The following is a 26,036-nucleotide window of genomic DNA, read 5'->3' as shown; positions in this document are numbered from 1 at the left end:
AAAAAGTCAAGGGGTCTGAATACTTTCCGAATGCAGTGTAGCTAGTGGTCAGGAACATCCTTCACTGCTGTCGTTCATTGTTTACTCTCTCCTGTGAACGTGCCTGTGCTGTGCTGTTCCCCCACAAATTAACAGACAGTCCAATCAGCGTTAAATATGCGTTAAGGCGGGACTCCCGAGCCTCCAATGGTTGTGGAGATGTCACCCGATATCCCAGAGTCACCTGACGCCAACTGAATAGAAGCAAGAAAAAGACGTGATTTGTCCTAACAGAAGTCGATTCATAAGCAAATGACCTTGATATGTCTTAACATAACAATAGGGGACTTAAACTTATTTTAAGAATTAAAGCATTTCACATGTGTAGAGTTAAGATCTAAGCTTCGTTATCTTTTCTTACTGCTTCTAACTGCATGGGCTGCTGCCATGCGTTTAGCATGTGGTGAGTTAGCTGAAGCTCACCAGCGGTGGTATCTATTCTGTCTAGCAGCAGTCGGTTTGGACTCATGTTTCCCTCATTGCATGCGCTTCATAACCAGTGTTTTACATTCTTTTTCCCCCCGATCCCTCTTTTTTTCTCCTCCTCTTTGTGTCCCCTCCATCCTTCAGATGTTTCAACCCATCATGTTGTTCATCCTCGTTCTAGTCCTCTTCTCATCTCTCTCGTACGCCGTGGTCTTTAAATTGGTCTTTCTCTTTGCACTTTTCTTCGTTCTCTAACTCTGTTCCATTCGTGTTCTCTAATCCATCTGTTCTGTTGTAGTTTTTAGTTCTCTAATCCGTCTGTTCTGTTGTAGTTCTTAGTTCTCTAATCCATCTGTTCTGTTGTAGTTCTTAGTTCTCTAATCCGTCTGTTCTGTTGTAGTTCTTAGTTCTCTAATCCATCTGTTCTGTTGTAGTTTTTAGTTCTATAATCCGTCTGTTCTGTTGTAGTTCTTAGTTCTCTAATCCATCTGTTCTGTTGTAGTTCTTAGTTCTCTAATCTGTCTGTTCTGTTGTAGTTCTCTAATCCGTCTGTTCTGTTGTAGTTCTCTAATCCGTCTGTTCTGTTGTAGTTCTTAGTTCTCTAATCCGTCTGTTCTGTTGTAGTTCTTAGTTCTCTAATCCGTCTGTTCTGTTGTAGTTCTTAGTTCTCTAATCCGTCTGTTCTGTTGTAGTTCTTAGTTCTCTAATCCGTCTGTTCTGTTGTAGTTCTCTAATCCGTCTGTTCTGTTGTAGTTCTTAGTTCTCTAATCCGTCTGTTCTGTTGTAGTTCTCTAATCTGTCTGTTCTGTTGTAGTTCTCTAATCCGTCTGTTCTGTTGTAGTTCTCTAATCCGTCTGTTCTGTTGTAGTTCTTAGTTCTCTAATCCGTCTGTTCTGTTGTAGTTCTTAGTTCTCTAATCCGTCTGTTCTGTTGTAGTTCTTAGTTCTCTAATCCGTCTGTTCTGTTGTAGTTCTCTAATCCGTCTGTTCTGTTGTAGTTCTTAGTTCTCTAATCCGTCTGTTCTGTTGTAGTTCTTAGTTCTCTAATCCGTCTGTTCTGTTGTAGTTCTCTAATCTGTCTGTTCTGTTGTAGTTCTTAGTTCTCTAATCCGTCCGTTCTGTTGTAGTTCTCTAATCTGTCTGTTCTGTTGTAGTTCTTAGTTCTCTAATCCGTCTGTTCTGTTGTAGTTCTTAGTTCTCTAATCCGTCTGTTCTGTTGTAGTTCTTAGTTCTCTAATCCGTCTGTTCTGTTGTAGTTCTTAGTTCTCTAATCCGTCTGTTCTGTTGTAGTTCTTAGTTCTCTAATCTGTCTGTTCTGTTGTAGTTCTCTAATCTGTCTGTTCTGTTGTAGTTCTCTAACCCGTCTGTTCTGTTGTAGTTCTCTAATCCGTCCGTTCTGTTGTAGTTCTCTAATCTGTCTGTTCTGTTGTAGTTCTTAGTTCTCTAATCCGTCTGTTCTGTTGTAGTTCTTAGTTCTCTAATCCGTCTGTTCTGTTGTAGTTCTCTAATCCGTCTGTTCTGTTGTAGTTCTTAGTTCTCTAATCCATCTGTTCTGTTGTAGTTTTTAGTATAATTTTTCACCCTTGTCTTTATCTTCTTAATTTTAAATATTTTTGCTTAAAAAAAATCCTCCCGCTGTTTGTTTATTGTCATTCGTCAGTTTGTTCGTTTATCCACCAATCCCTCCCCCCTCCATCCCCTCTGTCCCCACAACCACACACCTTCCCTCACCTGTCACCCCCTGACCCCCACCCCCCAGTCACAGTCCGGTGCGAGGGATGAGCTGGAGTGGCGTCTAGGACAGGAGCGAGCCGTGGAGACCCAGGGCCAGAGCCATGACCAGGGGGGTCTTGCCTCAGGGCCCCGCCCAGAACAGGGGAGCCTTCCTGGGACACGCTAGATACCACAGGGCCCCCCCATGGCTTCTTTAAGACCTGAGGTCAGTGCCTCTTTCATCTCCATACCTTCCCTCCCTTCTCCCTGTAGTAGGACTGGATGAGGACAGACAGAACACACCAGTGTAAAGTTTACACTAAGGTTTACACACCAGTGTAAAGTAAAGATTTAGGCCATTGCACATGTGCGTAGAGTCAAGATATTTCTAAAAGATTTCTTAGCTCAACTGCGTGTCTTTTCAGAGGCATTTAGACATGAGTCAAGTACAGGTGCCAAATTCTGGAATGTTCTTCATGGAACTCGATCAACGCGTTCCTGTGCCGGTTTGAATTTGGCCGAGGGGGGGGGGGGGGGGGATAAGAGCCACATTTTAATAGTGACGGTTAAAGTAGAATTAACAAGGTTCCAGGTCTCAGCGCCGACCCACTTCAACCCTCTTAAGCTAAGTCCATTTTTATCTAACAAAACAAAAGCCACTCAGTCCAACATGGCATCAGGTAACACTGTCACTGTTATCTGATGAGCATGATCTCTCACGTTATCGTTATCTTACGTTATCGACTCCTTCTGTAGCTCAGTTGGTAGAGCATGGCGCTTGTAACGCCAGGGTAGTGGGTTCGATCCCCGGGATCACCCATACGTAGAATGTATGCACACATGACTGTAAGTCGCTTTGGGTAAAAGCGTCTGCTAAATGGCATATATTATTATTATATATTACGATCGTTCTGTTCTAAGGCAGGGTTAAATGTGACTGAGGTCAAGGCGGTGAGTTTATGTCAAATTTACAAGATTGTTTATTTCATTTTTGTGTTGTTTTTATTTTAGTTTACTAAAGTACAGACTCAGCGCTTCTAAATGGTTGATCGTACAATCAAATATATCTTTAAAGCCTTTCTTACATCAACCTATGTCACAAAGTGCTGTACAGAAACCCAGCCTAAAACCCCAAACAGCAAGCAATGCAGCTGTAGAAGCACGGTGGGTAGAAAAACCTCCTTAGAAAGGCCAAAACCTAGGAAGAAACCTAGAGAGGAACCAGGCTATGAGGGGTGGGCGAGTCCTCTTCAGGCTGTGCCGGGTAGAGAGGAACCAGGCTATGAGGGGTGGGCCAGTCCTCTTCTGGCTGTGCCGGGTAGAGAGGAACCAGGCTATGAGGGGTGGGCCAGTCCTCTTCAGGCTGTGCCGGGTAGAGAGGAACCAGGCTATGAGGGGTGGGCCAGTCCTCTTCTGGCTGTGCCGGGTAGAGAGGAACCAGGCTATGAGGGGTGGGCCAGTCCTCTTCTGGCTGTGCCGGGTAGAGAGGAACCAGGCTATGAGGGGTGGGCCAGTCCTCTTCTGGCTGTGCCGGGTAGAGAGGAACCAGGCTATGAGGGGTGGGCCAGTCCTCTTCTGGCTGTGCCGGGTAGAGAGGAACCAGGCTATGAGGGGGGGCAGTCCTCTTCTGGCTGTGCCGGGTAGAGAGGAACCAGGCTATGAGGGGTGGGCCAGTCCTCTTCTGGCTGTGCCGGGTAGAGAGGAACCAGGCTATGAGGGGTGGGCCAGTCCTCTTCTGGCTGTGCCGGGTAGAGAGGAACCAGGCTATGAGGGGGGGGCCAGTCCTCTTCTGGCTGTGCCGGGTAGAGAGGAACCAGGCTATGAGGGGTGGCCAGTCCTCTTCTGGCTGTGCCAGGTAGAGAGGAACCAGGCTATGAGGGGGGGGGCCAGTCCTCTTCTGGCTGTGCCGGGTAGAGAGGAACCAGGCTATGAGGGGTGGCCAGTCCTCTTCTGGCTGTGCCAGAAAGTATAATAGATGGGTTATCCCACTTTGGAGACAAGTTGAAGATTACATTCCCTTTCATGAGCGTCCCACTTTCTAGAGAGCTCTTCTGTGTTCAGACCCATTTAGGTTCTCATAAGCCTTATCCCTGCCCATCTCTTTAAGGATTTGACATGTAAAGGCAAAGGGCTCAGCATGGGCCTTCAGGAAGTAGCCTCTCCTCTCTCAGCCAATCATGGATCCTGACTTTCACCCGACGTACTGTAGCTCTTTCTCCTTGGCTAAACGAGGCTCCTAATTTAACAGTTTTGTATTCCTGTTAACAGATCTCAGACCAGTTTGTAATGAAGGTATATGATAGTTTACATGTTTTAAAAAAAGGCGTTACTTAACGTCAAAAGCCTGAATCTGGGCGCAGTTCGACTGTTGGCGGACATACAGGAAGTTCTAAAAATGTTATGACACATCAAGCATGCTACTTGCATGCCATATTGTCCTTACGTCACATAAAGTACATTGTCTCTAAGTCTGCATAGTGTCACGTAATTATAGCATTGACACAAACACTCTGACCAGGGATGTGGTTTCTCTAATATGGGATTTCAGTTTCCCCTCTAACGTAATCTGTGAAGCGGAGAGAGTGAATGAATGAGAGGACGGGTGTAAAAGCAGCTCTGGTACAGCAGGATTACTGCTCTGTGTGATTTACATTTGACATTGGGCTGACAGAGAGAGAGAGAGAAGGGGAGGAGAAAGGAATGGAGGGAGAAATAGATAGAGGGAGAGGAGAAAGGAATGGAGGGAGAGAGGGAGAGGGCGGAGATGGAGAGAGGGGGGGGGGTCCGGGACAGTTCTACTAATGAGGACAGAACACAGTCCCATTAGAACACAGTCCCATTAGAACACAGTCACATAAGAACACAGTCCCATTAGAGCACAGTCCCATTAGAACACAGAACACAGTCCCATTAGAACACAGTCCCATAAGAACACAGAACACAGTCCCATTAGAACACAGTCCCATTAGAACACAGAACACAGTCCCATTAGAACACAGTCCCATAAGAACACAGAACACAGTCCCATTAGAACACAGAACATAGTCCCATTAGAACACTGTCCCATTAGAACACAGTCCCATAAGAACACATAACACAGTCCCATTAGAACACAGAACACAGTCCCATTAGAACACAGAACACAGTCCCATTAGAGCACAGTCCCATTAGAACACAGAACACAGTCCCATTAGAACACAGTCCCATAAGAACACAGAACACAGTCCCATTAGAACACTGTCCCATTAGAACACAGAACAGTCCCGTTAGAACACAGTCCCATTAGAACACAGAACACAGTCCCATTAGAACACAGTCCCATTAGAACACAGTCCCATAAGAACACATAACACAGTCCCGTTAGAACACAGTCCCATTAGAACACAGAACACAGTCCCATTAGAACACAGTCCCATTAGAACACAGAACAGTCCCGTTAGAACACAGTCCCATTAGAACACAGAACATAGTCCCATTAGAACACTGTCCCATTAGAACACAGAACACAGTCCCGTTAGAACACAGTCCCATTAGAACACAGAACACAGTCCCATTAGAACACAGAACACAGTCCCATTAGAACACAGAACACAGTCCCATTAGAACACAGTCCCATTAGAACACAGTCCCATTAGAACACAGTCCCATAAGAACACATAACACAGTCCCATTAGAACACAGAACATAGTCCCATTAGAACACTGTCCCATTAGAACACAGAACACAGTCCCGTTAGAACACAGTCCCATTAGAACACAGAACACAGTCCCATTAGAACACAGAACACAGTCCCGTTAGAACACAGAACACAGTCCCGTTAGAACACAGCACACAGTCCCGTTAGAACACAGAACACTGTCCCATTAAAACACAGTCCCATTAGAACACCGAACACAGTCCCATTAGAACACAGAAGACAGTCCCATTAGAACACAGTCCCATTAGAACACAGAACACAGTCCCATTAGAACACAGTCCCATTAGAACACAGAACACAGTCCCATTAGAACACAGTCCCATTAGAACACAGAACACAGTCCCATTAGAACACAGTCCCATTAGAACACAGTCCTGTTAGAACACAGTCCCATTAGAACACAGAACACAGTCCCATTAGAACACAGAACACAGTCCCATTAGAACACAGTCCCATTAGAACACAGGACACAGTCCCATTAGAACACAGAACACGGTCCCGTTAGAACACAGTCCCATTAGAACACAGAACACAGTCCCATTAGAACACAGAACACAGCCCTGTTAGAACACAGTCCCATTAGAACACAGTCCTGTTAGAACACAGTCCCATTAGAACACAGAACACTGTCCCATTAGAACACAGAACACAGTCCCATTAGAACACAGAACACAGTCCCATTAGAACACAGAACACAGTCCCTTTAGAACACAGTCCCATTAGAACACAGAACACAGTCCCTTTAGAACACAGTCCCATTAGAACACAGAACACAGTCCTGTTAGAACACAGAACACAGTCCCATTAGAACACAGAACACAGTCCCGTTAAAACACAGTCCCATTAGAACACGGTCCTGTTAGAACACAGTCCCATTAGAACACAGTCCTGTTAGAACACAGTCCCATTAGAACACAGAACACTGTCCCATTAGAACACAGAACACAGTCCCATTAGAACACAGAACACAGTCCCATTAGAACACAGAACACAGTCCCTTTAGAACACAGTCCCATTAGAACACAGAACACAGTCCCTTTAGAACACAGTCCCATTAGAACACAGAACACTGTCCCATTAGAACACAGTCCCACTAGAACACAGAACACAGTCCCATTAGAACACAGTCAGTCTCTTCTGATTCCGGGCAATCTTCTAACCGGGATTTCTGGAAATCCTTGGAATTTGGGAAAAGTTACCAGAATTTTGCAACCCTAGACGTCAGGCATGACGAAGGGCACAACATTTACACATAGGGTCGAACTTGAGGTTCATGCATGTATTTTTGTTTAGCATTGATGTCAAAGGTAAATCTGGAGTTATGCCCACAGATTTCAAGTAAGTATTTGCCCATTGTGTAGTTAGCCTGGGTACCAGTCTGTTTAGCTGACATTTCATTCCTTGTACGCTGTGTCATTGCCAAACGTTGGTGCCCAGGCTATTATGGAGGTGTGTTCGACCTGTTCTGAGGGTTACTGTGTTGAGGGGTACAGCTCTGAGGGTTACTGTGTTGAGGGGTACAGCTCTGAGGGGTACAGCTCTGAGGGTAACTGTGTTGAGGGGTACAGCTCTGAGGGTTACTGTGTTGAGGGGTACAGCTCTGAGGGTTACTGTGTTGAGGGGTACAGCTCTGAGGGGTACAGCTCTGAGGGGTACAGCTCTGAGGGGTACAGCTCTGAGGGGTACAGCTCTGAGGGGTACAGCTCTGAGGGGTACAGCTCTGAGGGGTACAGCCCTGAGGGTTACTGTGTTGAGGGGTACAGCTCTGAGGGTAACTGTGTTGAGGGGTACAGCTCTGAGGGGTACAGCTCTGAGGGTAACTGTGTTGAGGGGTACAGCTCTGAGGGGTACAGCTCTGAGGGGTACAGCTCTGAGGGGTACAGCTCTGAGGGGTACAGCTCTGAGGTAACTGTGTTGAGGGGTACAGCCCTGAGGGTTACTGTGTTGAGGGGTACAGCTCTGAGGGTAACTGTGTTGAGGGGTACAGCTCTGAGGGTTACTGTGTTGAGGGGTACAGCTCTGAGGGGTACAGCTCTGAGGGTAACTGTGTTGAGGGGTACAGCTCTGAGGGTTACTGTGTTGAGGGGTAGAGCTCTGAGGGGTACAGCTCTGAGGGGTACAGCTCTGAGGGTTACTGTGTTGAGGGGTACAGCTCTGAGGGTAACTGTGTTGAGGGGTACAGCTCTGAGGGTTACAGCTCTGAGGGTAACTGTGTTGAGGGGTACAGCCCTGAGGGTTACTGTGTTGAGGGGTACAGCTCTGAGGGCAACTGTGTTGAGGGGTACAGCTCTGAGGGTTACTGTGTTGAGGGGTACAGCCCTGAGGGTTACTGTGTTGAGGGGTACAGCTCTGAGGGTAACTGTGTTGAGGGGTACAGCTCTGAGGGTTACTGTGTTGAGGGGTACAGCTCTGAGGGTAACTGTGTTGAGGGGTACAGCTCTGAGGGTAACTGTGTTGAGGGGTACAGCTCTGAGGGTAACTGTGTTGAGGGGTACAGCTCTGAGGGTAACTGTGTTGAGGGTTACAGCTCTGAGGGTAACTGTGTTGAGGGGTACAGCTCTGAAGGGTACAGCTCTGAGGGTAACTGTGTTGAGGGGTACAGCTCTGAGGGTTACTGTGTTGAGGGGTACAGCTCTGAGGGGTACAGCTCTGAGGGTTACTGTGTTGAGGGGTACAGCTCTGAGGGTAACTGTGTTGAGGGGGTAACTGTGTTGAGGGGTACAGCTCTGAGGGGGTAACTGTGTTGAGGGGTACAGCTCTGAGGGTAACTGTGTTGAGGGGTACAGCTCTGAGGGTAACTGTGTTGAGGGGTACAGCTCTGAGGGTTACTGTGTTGAGGGGTACAGCTCTGAGGGTAACTGTTGAGGGGTACAGCTCTGAGGGGTACAGCTCTGAGGGTTACTGTATTGGGGGGTACAGCTCTGAGGGGTACAGCTCTGAGGGTAACTGTGTTGAGGGGTACAGCTCTGAGGGGTACAGCTCTGAGGGTAACTGTGTTGAGGGGTACAGCTCTGAGGGTAACTGTGTTGAGGGGTACAGCTCTGAGGGTAACTGTGTTGAGGGGTACAGCTCTGAGGGTAACTGTGTTGAGGGGTACAGCTCTGAGGGTAACTGTGTTGAGGGGTACAGCTCTGAGGGTAACTGTGTTGAGGGGTACAGCTCTGAGGGTAACTGTGTTGAGGGGTACAGCTCTGAGGGTAACTGTGTTGAGGGGTACAGCTCTGAGGGTAACTGTGTTGAGGGGTACAGCTCTGAGGGTAACTGTGTTGAGGGGTACAGCTCTGAGGGTAACTGTGTTGAGGGGTACAGCTCTGAGGGTAACTGTGTGGAGGGGTACAGCTCTGAGGGTTACTGTGTTGAGGGGTACAGCCCTGAGGGTTACTGTGTTGAGGGGTACAGCTCTGAGGGTAACTGTGTTGAGGGGTACAGCTCTGAGGGTTACTGTGTTGAGGGGTACAGCTCTGAGGGGTACAGCTCTGAGGGTTACTGTGTTGAGGGGTACAGCTCTGAGGGTAACTGTGTTGAGGGGTACAGCTCTGAGGGTAACTGTGTTGAGGGGTACAATTCTGAGGGTTACTGTGTTGAGGGGTACAGCTCTGAGGGGTACAGCTCTGAGGGGTACAGCTCTGAGGGTTACTGTGTTGAGGGGTACAGCTCTGAGGGTAACTGTGTTGAGGGGTACAGCTCTGAGGGTAACTGTGTTGAGGGGTACAGCTCTGAGGCGTACAGCTCTGAGGGTTACTGTGTTGAGGGGTACAGCTCTGAGGGTAACTGTGTTGAGGGGTACAGCTCTGAGGTGTACAGCTCTGAGGGTTACTGTGTTGAGGGGTACAGCCCTGAGGGTTACTGTGTTGAGGGGTACAGCTCTGAGGGTAACTGTGTTGAGGGGTACAGCTCTGAGGGTTACTGTGTTGAGGGGTACAGCTCTGAGGGGTACAGCTCTGAGGGTTACTGTGTTAAGGGGTACAGCTCTGAGGGTTACTGTGTTGAGGGGTACAGCTCTGAGGGTAACTGTGTTGAGGGGTACAGCTCTGAGGGTAACTGTGTTGAGGGGTACAACTCTGAGGGTTACTGTGTTGAGGGTTACTGTGTTGAGGGTTACTGTGTTGAGGGGTACAGCTCTGAGGGGTACAGCTCTGAGGGGTACAGCTCTGAGGGTAACTGTGTTGAGGGGTACAGCTCTGAGGTGTACAGCTCTGAGGGTTACTTTGTTGAGGGGTACAGCTCTGAGGGTTACTTTGTTGAGGGGTACAGCTCTGAGGGTAACTGTGTTGAGGGGTACAGCTCTGAGGGTAACTGTGTTGAGGGGTACAGCTCTGAGGGGTACAGCTCTGAGGGGTACAGCTCTGAGGGTAAAGTACTGGTACAACTTGACTCATAGTAACAGGTAAAGTACTGGTACAACTTGACTCATAGTCATTACCAGGTAAAGTACTGGTACAACTTGACTCATAGTAACAGGTAAAGTACTGGTACAATTTGACTCATAATCATTACCAGGTAAAGTACTGGTACAACTTGACTCATAGTATCAGGTAAAGTACTGGTTACAACTTGACTCATAGTATCAGGTAAAGTACTGGTACATCTTGACTCATAGTCAGTAACAGGTAAAGTACTGGTACATCTTGACTCATAGTCAGTAACAGGTAAAGTACTGGTAGAACTTGACTCATAGTAACAGGTAAAGTACTGGTAGAACTTGACTCATAGTAACAGGTAAAGTACTGGTAGAACTTGACTCATAGTCAGTAACAGGTAAAGTACTGGTACAACTTGACTCATAGTCAGTAACAAGTAAAGTACTGGTTACAACTTGACTCATAGTCAGTAGCAGGTAAAGTACTGGTACAACTTGACTCATAGTCAGTAACAGGTAAAGTACTGGTACAACTTGACTCATAGTCAGTAACAGGTAAAGTACTGGTACAACTTGACTCATAGTCAGTAACAGGTAAAGTACTGGTACAACTTGACTCATAGTCAGTAACAGGTAAAGTACTGGTACAACTTGACTCATAGTCAGTAACAGGTAAAGTACTGGTACAACTTGACTCATATTAACAGGTAAAGTACTGGTACAACTTGACTCATAGTAACAGGTAAAGTACTGGTACAACTTGACTCTTAGTAACAGGTAAAGTACTGGTACAACTTGACTCATAGTAACAGGTAAAGTACTGGTACAACTTGACTCTTAGTAACAGGTAAAGTACTGGTACAACTTGACTCTTAGTAACAGGTAAAGTACTGGTACAACTTGACTCTTAGTAACAGGTAAAGTACTGGTACAACTTGACTCTTAGTAACAGGTAAAGTACTGGTACAACTTGACTCTTAGTAACAGGTAAAGTACTGGTACAACTTGACTCATAGTAACAGGTAAAGTACTGGTACAACTTGACTCTTAGTAACAGGTAAAGTACTGGTACAACTTGACTCTTAGTAACAGGTAAAGTACTGGTACAACTTGACTCTTAGTAACAGGTAAAGTACTGGTACAACTTGACTCTTAGTAACAGGTAAAGTACTGGTACAACTTGACTCTTAGTAACAGGTAAAGTACTGGTACAACTTGACTCTTAGTAACAGGTAAAGTACTGGTACAACTTGACTCATAGTAACAGGTAAAGTACTGGTACAACTTGACTCATAGTAACAGGTAAAGTACTGGTACAACTTGACTCATAGTAACAGGTAAAGTACTGGTACAACTTGACTCATAGTAACAGGTAAAGTACTGGTACAACTTGACTCATAGTAACAGGTAAAGTACTGGTACAATTTGACTCATAATCATTACCAGGTAAAGTACTGGTACAACTTGACTCATAGTAACAGGTAAAGTACTGGTACAACTTGACTCATAGTAACAGGTAAAGTACTGGTACAACTTGACTCATAGTAACAGGTAAAGTACTGGTACAACTTGACTCTTAGTAACAGGTAAAGTACTGGTACAACTTGACTCATAGTAACAGGTAAAGTACTGGTTACAAAGGGTCATGTTCTTTCGATAGTTGTACTATCTATAGATCCAGGAGTTTTCTCTCTGGTTAAAGACTCAGGGTTTTTCCAAGTTCCCTCTCCACCTAACTACCCACCAACTTAGTAATAACAATAAAATATATGCCATACATCAGTATATTTCACCTGTACTCTCCTCCCTGTTCCCCTCTCTATCACCCCTCCTCCTCTCTGTTCCCCTCTCTATCACCCCTCCTCCTCTCTGTTCCCCTCTCTATCACCCCTCCTCCTCTCTGTTCCCCTCTCTATCACCCCTCCTCCTCTCTGTTCCCCTCTCTATCACCCCTCCTCCTCCTCTCTGTTCCTCTCTCTATCACCCCTCCTCCTCTCTGTTCCCCTCTCTATCACCCCTCCTCCTCTCTGTTCACCTCTCTATCACCCCTCCTCCTCCTCTCTGTTCCTCTCTCTATCACCCCTCCTCCTCCTCTCTTTTCCTGTCTTTATCACCCCTCCTCCTCCTCATCCTCCTCCTCTCTGTTCCTCTCTCTATCACCCCTCCTCTCTGTTCCTCTCTCTATCACCCCTCCTCCTCCTCTCTGTTCCTCTCTCTATCACCCCTCCTCCTCCTCTGTGTTCCTGTCTTTATCACCCCTCCTCCTCCTCATCCTCCTCCTCTCTGTTCACCTCTCTATCACCCCTCCTCCTCCTCTGTGTTCCTGTCTTTATCACCCCTCCTCCTCCTCATCCTCCTCCTCTCTGTTCACCTCTCTATCACCCCTCCTCCTCCTCTCTGTTCCTCTCTCTATCACCCCTCCTCCTCCTCTCTTTTCCTGTCTTTATCACCCCTCCTCCTCCTCATCCTCCTCCTCCCTGTTCCCCTCTCTATCACCCCTCCTCCTCCTCTGTTCCTGTCTCTATCACCCCTCCTCCTCTGTGTTCCTCTCTCTATCACCCCTCCTCCTCTGTGTTCCTGTCTCTATCACCCCTCCTCCTCTGTGTTCCTCTCTCTATCACCCCTCCTCCTCTGTGTTCCTCTCTCTATCACCCCTCCTCCTCCTCCTCCTCCTCTGTGTTCCTCTCTCTATCACCCCTCCTCCTCCTCCTCCTCTGTGTTCCTGTCTCTATCACCCCTCCTCCTCTGTGTTCCTCTCTCTATCACCCCTCCTCCTCCTCCTCCTCCTCCTCTGTGTTCCTGTCTCTGTCACTCCTCCTCCTCTCTGTTCCTCTCTCTGTCACCCCTCCTCCTCCTCCTCCTCCTCCTCTGTGTTCCTGTCTCTATCACCCCTCCTCCTCTGTGTTCCTGTCTCTATCACCCCTCCTCCTCGCTGTTCCTCTCTCTGTCACCCCCTCCTCCTCCTCCTCCTCCCTGTTCCCCTCTCTATCTCCCCCATCACCCCACCTCCTCCCTGTTCCTCTCTCTATCTCCCCCATCTCCCCTCCTCCTCCCTGTTCCCCTCTCTATCTCCCCCATCACCCCACCTCCTCCCTGTTCCTCTCTCTATCTCCCCCATCCCCCTCCTTCTCCCTGTTCCTCTCTCTATCTCCCCCCTATCACCCCTCCTCCCTGTTCCCCTCTCTATCTCCCCTATCCCCCTCCTCCTCCCTGTTCCCCTCTCTATCTCCCCCATCACCCCACCTCCTCCCTGTTCCTCTCTCTATCTCCCCCATCCCCCTCCTTCTCCCTGTTCCTCTCTCTATCTCCCCCCCATCACCCCTCCTCCACCCTGTTCCCCTCTATATCTCCCCACCTATCACTCCCTACCTCCTCCTCCCTCCATCCCTCCCACCTTCCCCATCCCTACCTCTCCCCCCACCAGGTTGAGGAACGGAGGCGGCTGGAGGTGCAGGGTGTGAGGCCCAGGGGGGGTCTGGATCTGACGGGCCTTCAGGCTCACGAGGCTCCCTGGGTCCAGGAAAGAACCCTACTGCAGCAGGAGGTCCGGTTGTTCAGACACAACACCATCATCTTCTATATGAAGCTACGCTGGATCCTTATGCACTGGAGGCTGGGGAAGAGGACAGAGGCAGGGGAGGAGGCCGCACACTCAGAGGTGAGATGACTGGCTAGAGGTAGAGGCTGAACCCCAGGTAGTTTAGTCTGGAGGCTGGGGAAGAGGACAGAGGCAGGGGAGGAGGCCGCACACTCAGAGGTGAGATGACTGGCTAGAGGTAGAGGCTGAACCCCAGGTAGTTTAGTCTGGAGCCTGGGGAAGAGGACAGAGGCAGGGGAGGAGGCCGCACACGCAGAGGTGAGATGACTGGCTAGAGGTAGAGGCTGAATCCCAGGTAGTTTAGTCTGGAGGCTGGGGAAGAGGACAGAGGCAGGGGAGGAGGCCGCACACGCAGAGGCGAGATGACTGGCTAGAGGTAGAGGCTGAACCCCAGGTAGTTTAGTCTGGAGGCTGGGGAAGAGGACAGAGGCAGGGGAAGAGGCCGCACACGCAGAGGTGAGATGACTGGCTAGAGGTAGAGGCTGAACTCCAGGTAGTTTAGTCTGGAGGCTGGGGAAGAGGACAGAGGCAGGGGAGGAGACAGCACACTCAGAGGTGAGATGACTGGCTAGAGGTAGAGGCTGAACCCCAGGTAGTTTAGTCTGGAGGCTGGGGAAGAGGACAGAGGCAGGGGTGGAGGCCGCACACGCAGAGGTGAGATGACTGGCTAGAGGTAGAGGCTGAACCCCAGGTAGTTTAGTCTGGAGGCTGGGGAAGAGGACAGAGGCAGGGGAGGAGGCCGCACACGCAGAGGTGAGATGACTGGCTAGAGGTGAGATGACTGGCTAGAGGTGAGATGACTGACTAGAGGTAGAGGCTGAACCCCAGGTAGTTTAGTCTGGAGGCTGGGGAAGAGGACAGAGGCAGGGGAGGAGACAGCACACGCAGAGGTGAGATGACTGGCTAGAGGTAGAGGCTGAACCCCAGGTAGTTTAGTCTGGAGGCTGGGGAAGAGGACAGAGGCAGGTGAGGAGGCCGCACACGCAGAGGTGAGATGACTGGCTAGAGGTAGAGGCTGAACCCCAGGTAGTTTAGTCTGGAGGCTGGGGAAGAGGACAGAGGCAGGGGAGGAGACAGCACACTCAGAGGTGAGATGACTGGCTAGAGGTGAGATGACTGGCTAGAGGTGAGATGACTGACTAGAGGTGAGATGACTGGCTAGAGGTAGAGGCTGAACCCCAGGTAGTTTAGTCTGGAGGCTGGGGAAGAGGACAGAGGCAGGGGAGGAGACCGCACACTCAGAGGTGAGATGACTGGCTAGAGGTAGAGGCTGAACCCCAGGTAGTTTAGTCTGGAGGCAGGGGAGGAGACAGCACACGCAGAGGTGAGATGACTGGCTAGAGGTGAGATGACTGGCTAGAGGTGAGATGACTGGCTAGAGGTAGAGGCTGAACCCCAGATAGTTTAGTCTGGAGGCTGGGGAAGAGGACAGAGGCAGGGGAGGAGACAGCACACGCAGAGGTGAGATGACTGGCTAGAGGTGAGATGACTGGCTAGAGGTGAGATGACTGGCTAGAGGTGAGATGACTGGCTAGAGGTGAGATGACTGGCTAGAGGTGGGTGAGATGACTGGCTAGAGGTGAGATGACTGGCTAGAGGTGAGATGACTGGCTAGAGGTAGAGGCTGAACCCCAGATAGTTTAGTCTGGAGGCTGGGGAAGAGGACAGAGGCAGGGGAGGAGACCGCACACTCAGAGGTGAGATGACTGGCTAGAGGTAGAGGCTGAACCCCAGGTAGTTTAGTCTGGAGGCTGGGGAAGAGGACAGAGGCAGGGGAGGAGACAGCACACTCAGAGGTGAGATGACTGGCTAGAGGTAGAGGCTGAACCCCAGGTAGTTTAGTCTGGAGGCTGGGGAAGAGGACAGAGGCAGGGGAGGAGACAGCACACTCAGAGGTGAGATGACTGGCTAGAGGTAGAGGCTGAACCCCAGGTAGTTTAGTCTGGAGGCTGGGGAAGAGGACAGAGGCAGGGGAGGAGACCGCACACTCAGAGGTGAGATGACTGGCTAGAGGTAGAGGCTGAACCCCAGGTAGTTTAGTCTGGAGGCTGGGGAAGAGGACAGAGGCAGAAGAGGAGACCGCACACTCAGAGGTGAGATGACTGGCTAGAGGTAGAGGCTGAACCCCGGGTAGTTTAGTCTGGAGGCTGGGGAAGAGGACAGAGGCAGAAGAGGAGACCGCACACTCAGAGGTGAGATGACTGGCTAGAGGTGAGATGACTGGCTAGAGGTGAGATGACTGGCTAGAGGTGAGATGACTGGCTAGAGGTGAGATGACTGGCTAGAGGTGAGTGAGATGACTGGCTAGAGGTGAGATGACTGACTAGAGGTGAGATGACTGGCTAGAGGTGAGATGACTGGCTAGAGGTGAGATGACTGGCTAGAGGTGAGATGACTGACTAGAGGTGAGATGACTGGCTAGAGGTGAGATGACTGGCTAGAGGTGAGATGACTGGCTAGAGGTGAGATGACTGGCTAGAGGTGAGATGACTGGCTAGAGGTGAGATGACTGGCTAGAGGTGAGATGACTGGCTAGAGGTGGGTGAGATGACTGGCTAGAGGTGGGTGAGATGACTGGCTAGAGGTGGGTGAGATGACTGGCTAGAGGTGAGATGACTGGCTAGAGGTAGAGGCTGAACCCCAGGTAGTTTAGTCTGGAGGCTGGGGAAGAGGACAGAGGCAGGGGAGGAGACTGCACACTCAGAGGTGAGATGACTGGCTAGAGGTAGAGGCTGAACCCCAGGTAGTTTAGTCTGGAGGCTGGGGAAGAGGACAGAGGCAGAGGAGGAGACCGCACACTCAGAGGTGAGATGACTGGCTAGAGGTGAGATGACTGGCTAGAGGTATTTGTATCCCCAATCCTATTTTTAAATTATTATTTTTTTTCACCTTTATTTAACCAGGTAGGCCAGTTGAAAACAAGTTCTCATTTACAACTGTGACCTGGCAAAGATAAAGCAAAGCAGTTTGACACATAACAACACAGAGTTACACATGGAATAAACAAAAATACAGTCAATAATACAGTAGAAAAAAGTCTATATACAATGTGTGCAAATGAGGTAAGATGAGGGAGGTAAGGCAATAAATAGGCCATAATAGCGAAATAATTACAATATAGCAATTAAACACTGTAGTGAATAGAGACTAGAGTGGTAGATGTGCAGAAGATGAATGTGAAAGTAGAGATACTGGGGTGCAAAGGAGCAAAAAAATAATTTAATAACAGTATGGGGATGAGGTACTGTAGATAGATGGGCTATTTACAGGTGGGCTATGTACAGGTGCAGTAATCTAAGTCGCTCTGGATAAGAGCGTCTGCTAAATGACTTAAATGTAAATGTAATGCTCTGACAGCTGGTGCTTAAAGTTAGTGAGGGAGATATGAGTCTCCAGCTTCAGTGATTTTTGCAGTTCGTTCCAGTCATGGGCAGCAGAGAACTGGAAGGAAAGGTGGCCGAAGGAGAAATTGGCTTTGGGGGTGACCAGTTAAATATACCTGCTGGAGCGCGTGCTACGAGTGTGTGCTGCTATGGTGACAAGTGAGCTGAGATAATGCGGGGCTTTACCTAGCAAAGACTTATAGATGGCCTGGAGCTAGTGGATTTGGTGACGAATCTGTAGCGAAGGCCAGCCAACGAGAGCATACAGGTCGCAGTGGTGGGTGGTATATGGGGCTTTGGTGACAAAAAGGATGGCACTGTCATAGACTGCATCCAATTTGCTGAGTAGAGTGTTGGAGGCTATTTTGTAAATGACATCGCCGAAGTCAAGGATCAGTAGGATAGTCAGTTTTACGAGGGTATGTTTGGCAGCATGAGTGAAGGATGCTTTGATGCGAAATAGGAATCCGATTCTAGATTTAATTTTGGATTGGGAGATGTTTAATGTGAGTCTGGAAGGAGAGTTTACAGTCTAACCAGACACCTAGGTATTTGTAGATGTCCACATATTCTAAGTCAGAACTGTCCAGAGTAGTGATGCTGGAGGGCGGGTGCGGGCAGCGATCGGTTGAAGAGCATGCATTTAGTTTTACTTGTATTTAAGAGCAGTTTGAGGAAGGAGAGTTGTATGGCATTGAAGCTTGTCTGGAGGGTTGTTAACACAGTGTCAAAAGAAGGGCCGGAAGTATACAGAATGGTGTCGTCTGTGTAGAGGTGGATCAGAGAATCACCAGCAGCTAGAGCGACATCATTGATGTATACAGAGAAAAGAGTCGGCCCTAGAATTGAACCCTGTGGCACCCCCATAGAGACTGACAGAGGTCCAGACAACAGGCCCTCCGATTTGACACACTGAACTGTCTGAGAAGTAGTTGGTGAACCTGGCGAGGCAGTCATTTGAGAAACCAAGGCTGTATATTCTGCCGATGAGAATGTGTTGATTGACAGAGTCGAAAGCCTTGGCCAGGTCAATGAATACAGCTGCACAGTATTGGCTCTTATCGATGTAGGTTAGGATATCGTTTATGACCTTGAGCATGGATGAGATGCACCCATGACCAGCTTGGAAACCAGAGTACATAACGTAGAAGGTGTGATTCAAAATGGTCGGTAATCTGTTTGTTAACTTGGCTTTTGAAGACCTTACAAAGGCAGGGTAGGATAGATATAGGTCTGGAGCAGTTTGCGTCTAGAGAGTCACCCCTTTGAAGAGGGGGATGACCGCGGCAGCTTTCCAATCTTTGGGAATCTCAGACGATACAAAAGAGAGGTTGAACAGGCTAGTAATAGGGGTTGCAACAATTTCGGCTAATCATTTTAGAAAGAAAGGGTCCAGATTGTCTAGCCCGGCTGATTTGTAGGGGTCCAGATTTTGCAGATCTTTCAGAACATCAGCTGTCTGGATTTGGGTGAAGGAGAAATGGGGGAGGCTTGGGCGAGTAGCTGTGGCAGGTGCAGGGCTGTTGGCCAGGGTAGGCGTAGCCAGGTGGAAAGCATGGTCAGCTGTAGAAAAATGCAGAATTCTAAATTATCGTGGATTTATCGGTGATCGCAGTGTTTCCGCCTCAGTGCTGTGGGCAACTGGGAGGAGGTGCCGTAACCATGAAACATTTTCTGACAGTGGTTGGAAACAATTTCTCCGGAGGCACTCCACACAGGCTCTAAACCATCCAATCAAACCAAAAGTCAGTTACTTAGGGAAGTAGGCTTGAGCGGAGTACATTTGGTTTAGACCAATCAGTGAATAACAGCAAGGCTGGAGAAAAAGCCTGCAGTCCCAATAGTTTTCCAGGAGGAGGGTTGACATCTAGCTCAAAATCACATAGGATTGGCTTGTTCGATTGGTCAACTGAGTGATTGATTGACTGACTTTCAGTTTGTTGGTTGGTTAGTTAGTTTATTGGTGTACTGCTCCTTTCCTTGCTTTGATGTCGGCTATAATAACCTTGTTATTGTCGGCTATAATAACCTTGTTATTGTCGGCTATAATAACCTCGCTATTGTCTGCTATAATAACCTCGTTATTGTCGGCTATAATAACCTCGTTATTGTCGGCTATAATAACCTCGTTATTGGTGGCTATAATAACCTTGTTATTGTCGGCTATAATAACCTTGTTATTGTCGGCTATAATAACCTTGTTATTGTCGGCTATAATAACCTCGCTATTGTCTGCTATAATAACCTCGTTATTGTCGGCTATAATAACCTCGTTATTGTCGGCTATAATAACTGTGTTATTGTCGGCTATAATAACCTCGCTATTGTCTGCTATAATAACCTCGTTATTGTCGGCTATAATAACCTCGTTATTGTCGGCTATAATAACCTCGTTATTGTCGGCTATAATAACCTCGTTATTGTCGGCTATAATAACCTCGTTATTGTCGGCTATAATAACCTCGTTATTGTCGGCTATAATAACCTTGTTATTGTCGGCTATAATAACCTCGTTATTGTCGGCTATAATAACCTCGTTATTGTCGGCTATAATAACCTCGTTATTGTCGGCTATAATAACCTCGTTATTGTCGGCTATAATAACCTCGTTATTGTCGGCTATAATAACCTTGTTATTGTCGGCTATAATAACCTCGTTATTGTCGGCTATAATAACCTCGTTATTGTCGGCTATAATAACCTCGTTAATGTCGGCTATAACAACCTCGTTATTGTCGGCTATAATAACCGTGTTATTGTCGGCTATAATAACCGTGTTATTGTCGGCTATAATAACCTCGTTATTGGTGGCTATAATAACCTTGTTATTGTCGGCTATAATAACCTCGTTATTGTCGGCTATAATAACCTTGTTATTGTCTGCTATAATAACCTTGTTATTGTCGGCTATAATAACCTCGTTATTGTCGGCTATAATAACCTTGTTATTGGTGGCTATAATAACCTCGCTATTGTCGGCTATAATAACCTTGTTATTGTTGGCTATAATAACCTTGTTATTCCATGTCTTGTTTGTCGCAGTATGAGAAGTTGGAGGGTATTCCAGAGCTGATTTTGGAGCATGGAGAGGGAGAGACGGAGAGAGAGGACAGGGACAGGTCGTGTACCCAGCTACCCCAGGGAGACAGCCCCGGGCCTGGCCCCACATCCCAACTCCCCTCCACTGAACGCCTGCAGCACCAGACACAGGTAGGGTACAATGGATTTCTAGCTGTTGATACACTCCAAACCCTGGATTAAACTCTGGATTAAAAGGCACTTTGGATGAGTGCAAAGTCTGTTCAAGTACAGTGGAGTTCAATGATCCCTCGAACATGTTATAGAACAGACCTCAACAGAGACTAGAACATGTTATAGAACAGACCACAACAGAGACTATAACATGTTATAGAACAGACCTCAACAGAACATGTTATAGAACAGACCTCAACAGAACATGTTATAGAACAGACCTCAACAGAACATGTTATAGAACAGACCTCAACAGAACATGTTATAGAACAGACCTCAACAGAACATGTTATAGAACAGACCTCAGCAGAACATGTTATAGAACAGACCTCAACAGAACATGCTATAGAACAGACCTCAACAGAACATGTTATAGAACAGACCTCAACAGAACATGTTATAGAACAGACCTCAACAGAACATGTTATAGAACAGACCTCAACAGAGACTATAACATGTTATAGAACAGACCTCAACAGAACATGTTATAGAACAGACCTCAACAGAACATGTTATAGAACAGACCTCAACAGAGACTAGAACATGTTATAGAACAGACCTCAACAGAACATGTTATAGAACAGACCTCAACAGAGACTATAACATGTTATAGAACAGACCTCAACAGAACATGTTATAGAACAGACCTCAACAGAACATGTTATAGAACAGACCTCAACAGAACATGCTATAGAACAGACCTCAACAGAACATGCTATAGAACAGACCTCAACAGAACATGTTATAGAACAGACCTCAACAGAACATGCTATAGAACAGACCTCAACAGAACATGCTATAGAACAGACCTCAACAGAACATGTTATAGAACAGACCTCAACAGAACATGTTATAGAACAGACCTCAACAGAGACTAGAACATGTTATAGAACAGACCTCAACAGAACATGCTATAGAACAGACCTCAACAGAGACTAGAACATGTTATAGAACAGACCTCAACAGAACATGTTATAGAACAGACCTCAACAGAACATGTTATAGAACAGACCTCAACAGAGACTAGAACATGTTATAGAACAGACCTCAACAGAACATGCTATAGAACAGACCTCAACAGAGACTAGAACATGTTATAGAACAGACCTCAACAGAACATGTTATAGAACAGACCTCAACAGAACATGTTATAGAACAGACCTCAACAGAACATGTTATAGAACAGACCTCAACAGAACATGTTATAGAACAGACCTCAACAGAACATGTTATAGAACAGACCTCAACAGAACATGCTATAGAACAGACCTCAACAGAACATGTTATAGAACAGACCTCAACAGAACATGTTATAGAACAGACCTCAACAGAACATGTTATAGAACAGACCTCAACAGAACATGTTATAGAACAGACCTCAACAGAACATGTTATAGAACAGACCTCAACAGAACATGTTATAGAACAGACCTCAACAGAGACTATAACATGTTATAGAACAGACCTCAACAGAACATGTTATAGAACAGACCTCAACAGAACATGTTATAGAACAGACCTCAACATAGACTAGAACATGTTATAGAACAGACCTCAACAGAACATGTTATAGAACAGACCTCAACAGAGACTATAACATGTTATAGAACAGACCTCAACAGAACATGTTATAGAACAGACCTCAACAGAACATGTTATAGAACAGACCTCAACAGAACATGCTATAGAACAGACCTCAACAGAACATGTTATAGAACAGACCTCAACAGAACATGCTATAGAACAGACCTCAACAGAACATGTTATAGAACAGACCTCAACAGAACATGTTATAGAACAGACCACAACAGAGACTAGAACATGTTATAGAACAGACCTCAACAGAACATGTTATAGAACAGACCTCAACAGAGACTAGAACATGCTATAGAACAGACCTCAACAGAACATGTTATAGAACAGACCTCAACAGAGACTAGAACATGTTATAGAACAGACCTCAACAGAACATGCTATAGAACAGACCTCAACAGAGACTAGAACATGTTATAGAACAGACCTCAACAGAACATGTTATAGAACAGACCTCAACAGAACATGTTATAGAACAGACCTCAACAGAACATGTTATAGAACAGACCTCAACAGAGACTATAACATGTTATAGAACAGACCTCAACAGAACATGTTATAGAACAGACCTCAACAGAGACTATAACATGTTATAGAACAGACCTCAACAGAACATGTTATAGAACAGACCTCAACAGAACATGTTATAGAACAGACCTCAACAGAACATGTTATAGAACAGACCTCAACAGAGACTATAACATGTTATAGAACAGATCTCAACAGAACATGTTATAGAACAGACCTCAACAGAACATGTTATAGAACAGACCTCAACAGAACATGCTATAGAACAGACCTCAACAGAACATGCTATAGAACAGACCTCAACAGAACATGTTATAGAACAGACCTCAACAGAACCTGTTATAGAACAGACCTCAACAGAGACTATAACATGTTATAGAACAGACCTCAACAGAACATGTTATAGAACAGACCTCAACAGAACATGTTATAGAACAGACCTCAACAGAACATGTTATAGAACAGACCTCAACAGAACATGTTATAGAACAGACCTCAACAGAACATGTTATAGAACAGACCTCAACAGAACATGTTATAAAACAGACCTCAACAGAACATGTTATAGAACAGACCTCAACAGAACATGTTATAGAACAGACCTCAACAGAACATGTTATAGAACAGACCTCAACAGAACATGCTATAGAACAGACCTCAACAGAACATGCTATAGAACAGACCTCAACAGAACATGTTATAGAACAGACCTCAACAGAACATGTTATAGAACAGACCTCAACAGAACATGTTATAGAACAGACCACAACAGAGACTAGAACATGTTATAGAACAGACCTCAACAGAACATGTTATAGAACAGACCTCAACAGAGACTAGAACATGCTATAGAACAGACCTCAACAGAACATGTTATAGAACAGACCTCAACAGAGACTAGAACATGTTATAGAACAGACCTCAACAGAACATGCTATAGAACAGACCTCAACAGAGACTAGAACATGTTATAGAACAGACCTCAACAGAACATGTTATAGAACAGACCTCAACAGAACATGTTATAGAACAGACCTCAACAGAACATGTTATAGAACAGACCTCAACAGAACATGTTATAGAACAGACCTCAACAGAACATGTTATAGAACAGACCTCAACAGAACATGTTATAGAACAGACCTCAACAGAACATGTTATAGAACAGACCTCAACAGAACATGTTATAGAACAGACCTCAACAGAACATGTTATAGAACAGACCTCAACAGAACATGTTATAGAACAGACCTCAACAGAACATGTTATAGAACAGACCTCAACAGAGACTATAACATGTTATAGAACAGATCTCAACAGAACATGTTATAGAACAGACCTCAACAGAACATGTTATAGAACAGACCTCAACAGAACATGCTATAGAACAGACCTCAACAGAACATGCTATAGAACAGACCTCAACAGAACATGTTATAGAACAGACCTCAACAGAACCTGTTATAGAACAGACCTCAACAGAGACTATAACATGTTATAGAACAGACCTCAACAGAACATGTTATAGAACAGACCTCAACAGAACATGTTATAGAACAGACCTCAACAGAACATGTTATAGAACAGACCTCAACAGAACATGTTATAGAACAGACCTCAACAGAACATGTTATAGAACAGACCTCAACAGAACATGTTATAGAACAGACCTCAACAGAACATGTTATAGAACAGACCTCAACAGAACATGTTATAGAACAGACCTCAACAGAACATGTTATAGAACAGACCTCAACAGAACATGCTATAGAACAGACCTCAACAGAACATGCTATAGAACAGACCTCAACAGAACATGTTATAGAACAGACCTCAACAGAACATGTTATAGAACAGACCTCAACAGAACCTGTTATAGAACAGACCTCAACAGAACCTGTTATAGAACAGACCTCAACAGAACCTGTTATAGAACAGACCTCAACAGAACATGTTATAGAACAGACCTCAACAGAACATGTTATAGAACAGACCTCAACAGAACATGCTATAGAACAGACCTCAGCAGAACCCTTGTACTAACGTGCATATTATCCATCAAGCCAGAATATAGTATGATCTTTTCTGCTGTGATGTGTGTAGATCAACGTGAACATTATGGCTTGTGTGTAGAAACAGGTGACATTATCAGAAGATCTCCGTCATATCTTAAATAAATGATTGTTCCCGTTTGGTTCTTCCTCCCCCGCTCCTCCTCTCCTCCTCCTCCTCGACCCCCTTCCTCACCTCCTCCTCCCCCGCTCCTCCTCTCCAGGTGGGTGAGAATCGTAGGGTGCTCCAGGCAGTGCGCTCCCTGTTAGAGGAGTTCAGGTTAGAGTTGAGGGAGGAGGAGAACAGGAGGTGCCAGCTGCAGCAGATCTACGCTAATGACAAAGCTTCCTGGGAGGTCAAATGGGCAGAGATGAAGTGTCACGTCGCTCAGGTAACACATGCACACACGCACACACGCACGCACACACACAGACGGACGGACGGACGGACCCACCCACCCACCCTTAGAAAAAGGGTTCCATAAGGTTTATTTGGCTGACCCCATAGGATAACCCTTTTTGGTTCCAGGTCGAACTCTTTTCGATTTCATATAGTTCTACCTGGAACCAAAAAAGGGTTCTACCTGGAACCAAAAAAGGGTTCTATCTGGAACCAAAAAGGGTTCTACCTGGAACCAAAAAGGGTTCTACCTGGAACCAAAAAGGGTTATTCAAAAGGTCCTCCTATGGGCACAGACAAAATAACCATTTTAGGTTCTAGTCCAGTAAGACGAGGGGTGGGTGTGTCTATTTGTCAATGTCAGCTGGTGTGGGATGTCTAATATCAAAGAAGTCTCAAGGTATTGCTCGCCTGAGGTAGAGTACCTCATGATAAGCTGTAGACCACACTATCTACCAAGGGTGTTTTCATCTATGTTATTCGTAGCCATCTATTTACTACCACAGACTGATGCTGGCACTAAGACCGCACTCAACGAGCTGTATAGAAAAAATATATGTACAGTGTGTGAAAATGTAGAAGAGTAGATCAACGTGAACATTATGGCTTGTGTGTAGAACCCCAGTATGTAGAACCCCAGATGACATTATCAGAAGATCTCCGTAAATAGGCCACAGAGGCGAAATAATTACAATTTGGCATTAACACTGGAGTGATAGATGTGCAGATGATGATGTGCAAGTAGAGATACTGGGGTGCAAAAGAGCAAGAAGATAAATTACAATATGGGGATGAGGTAGTTGGGTGTGCTATTTACAGATTGGCTGTTTACAGGTACAGTGATCGGTAAGCTGCTCTGACAGCTGATACTTAAATTTAGAGAGGGAGATATAAGTCTCCAGCTTTAGTGATTTTTGCAATTAGTTCCAGTCATTGGCAGCAGAGAACGGTGATTGAGACGGTTGCACTGTACTGTTGTTTATCGATGGCGGTTAAG

The 26,036-nt window shown here is 46.3% G+C and overlaps 1 protein-coding gene across 1 annotated transcript in view; it reads left to right on the top strand.

The window, feature by feature from the left end:
* The window catches only part of LOC124009837 (microtubule cross-linking factor 1-like), a 271,598-nt gene that overhangs the window by 165,336 nt on the left and 80,226 nt on the right, over positions 1–26,036 (top strand). The window contains 3 exon segments of the mRNA XM_046322025.1: positions 13,659–13,892; positions 20,258–20,425; positions 24,864–25,031. Coding sequence (XP_046177981.1) covers positions 13,659–13,892; positions 20,258–20,425; positions 24,864–25,031 — 570 coding nt within the window.

This window comes from Oncorhynchus gorbuscha, linkage group LG22, assembly GCF_021184085.1.
Source record: "Oncorhynchus gorbuscha isolate QuinsamMale2020 ecotype Even-year linkage group LG22, OgorEven_v1.0, whole genome shotgun sequence".
NCBI lineage: Eukaryota > Metazoa > Chordata > Actinopteri > Salmoniformes > Salmonidae > Oncorhynchus > Oncorhynchus gorbuscha.
This window is presented reverse-complemented; position numbering and strand designations above follow the sequence as displayed.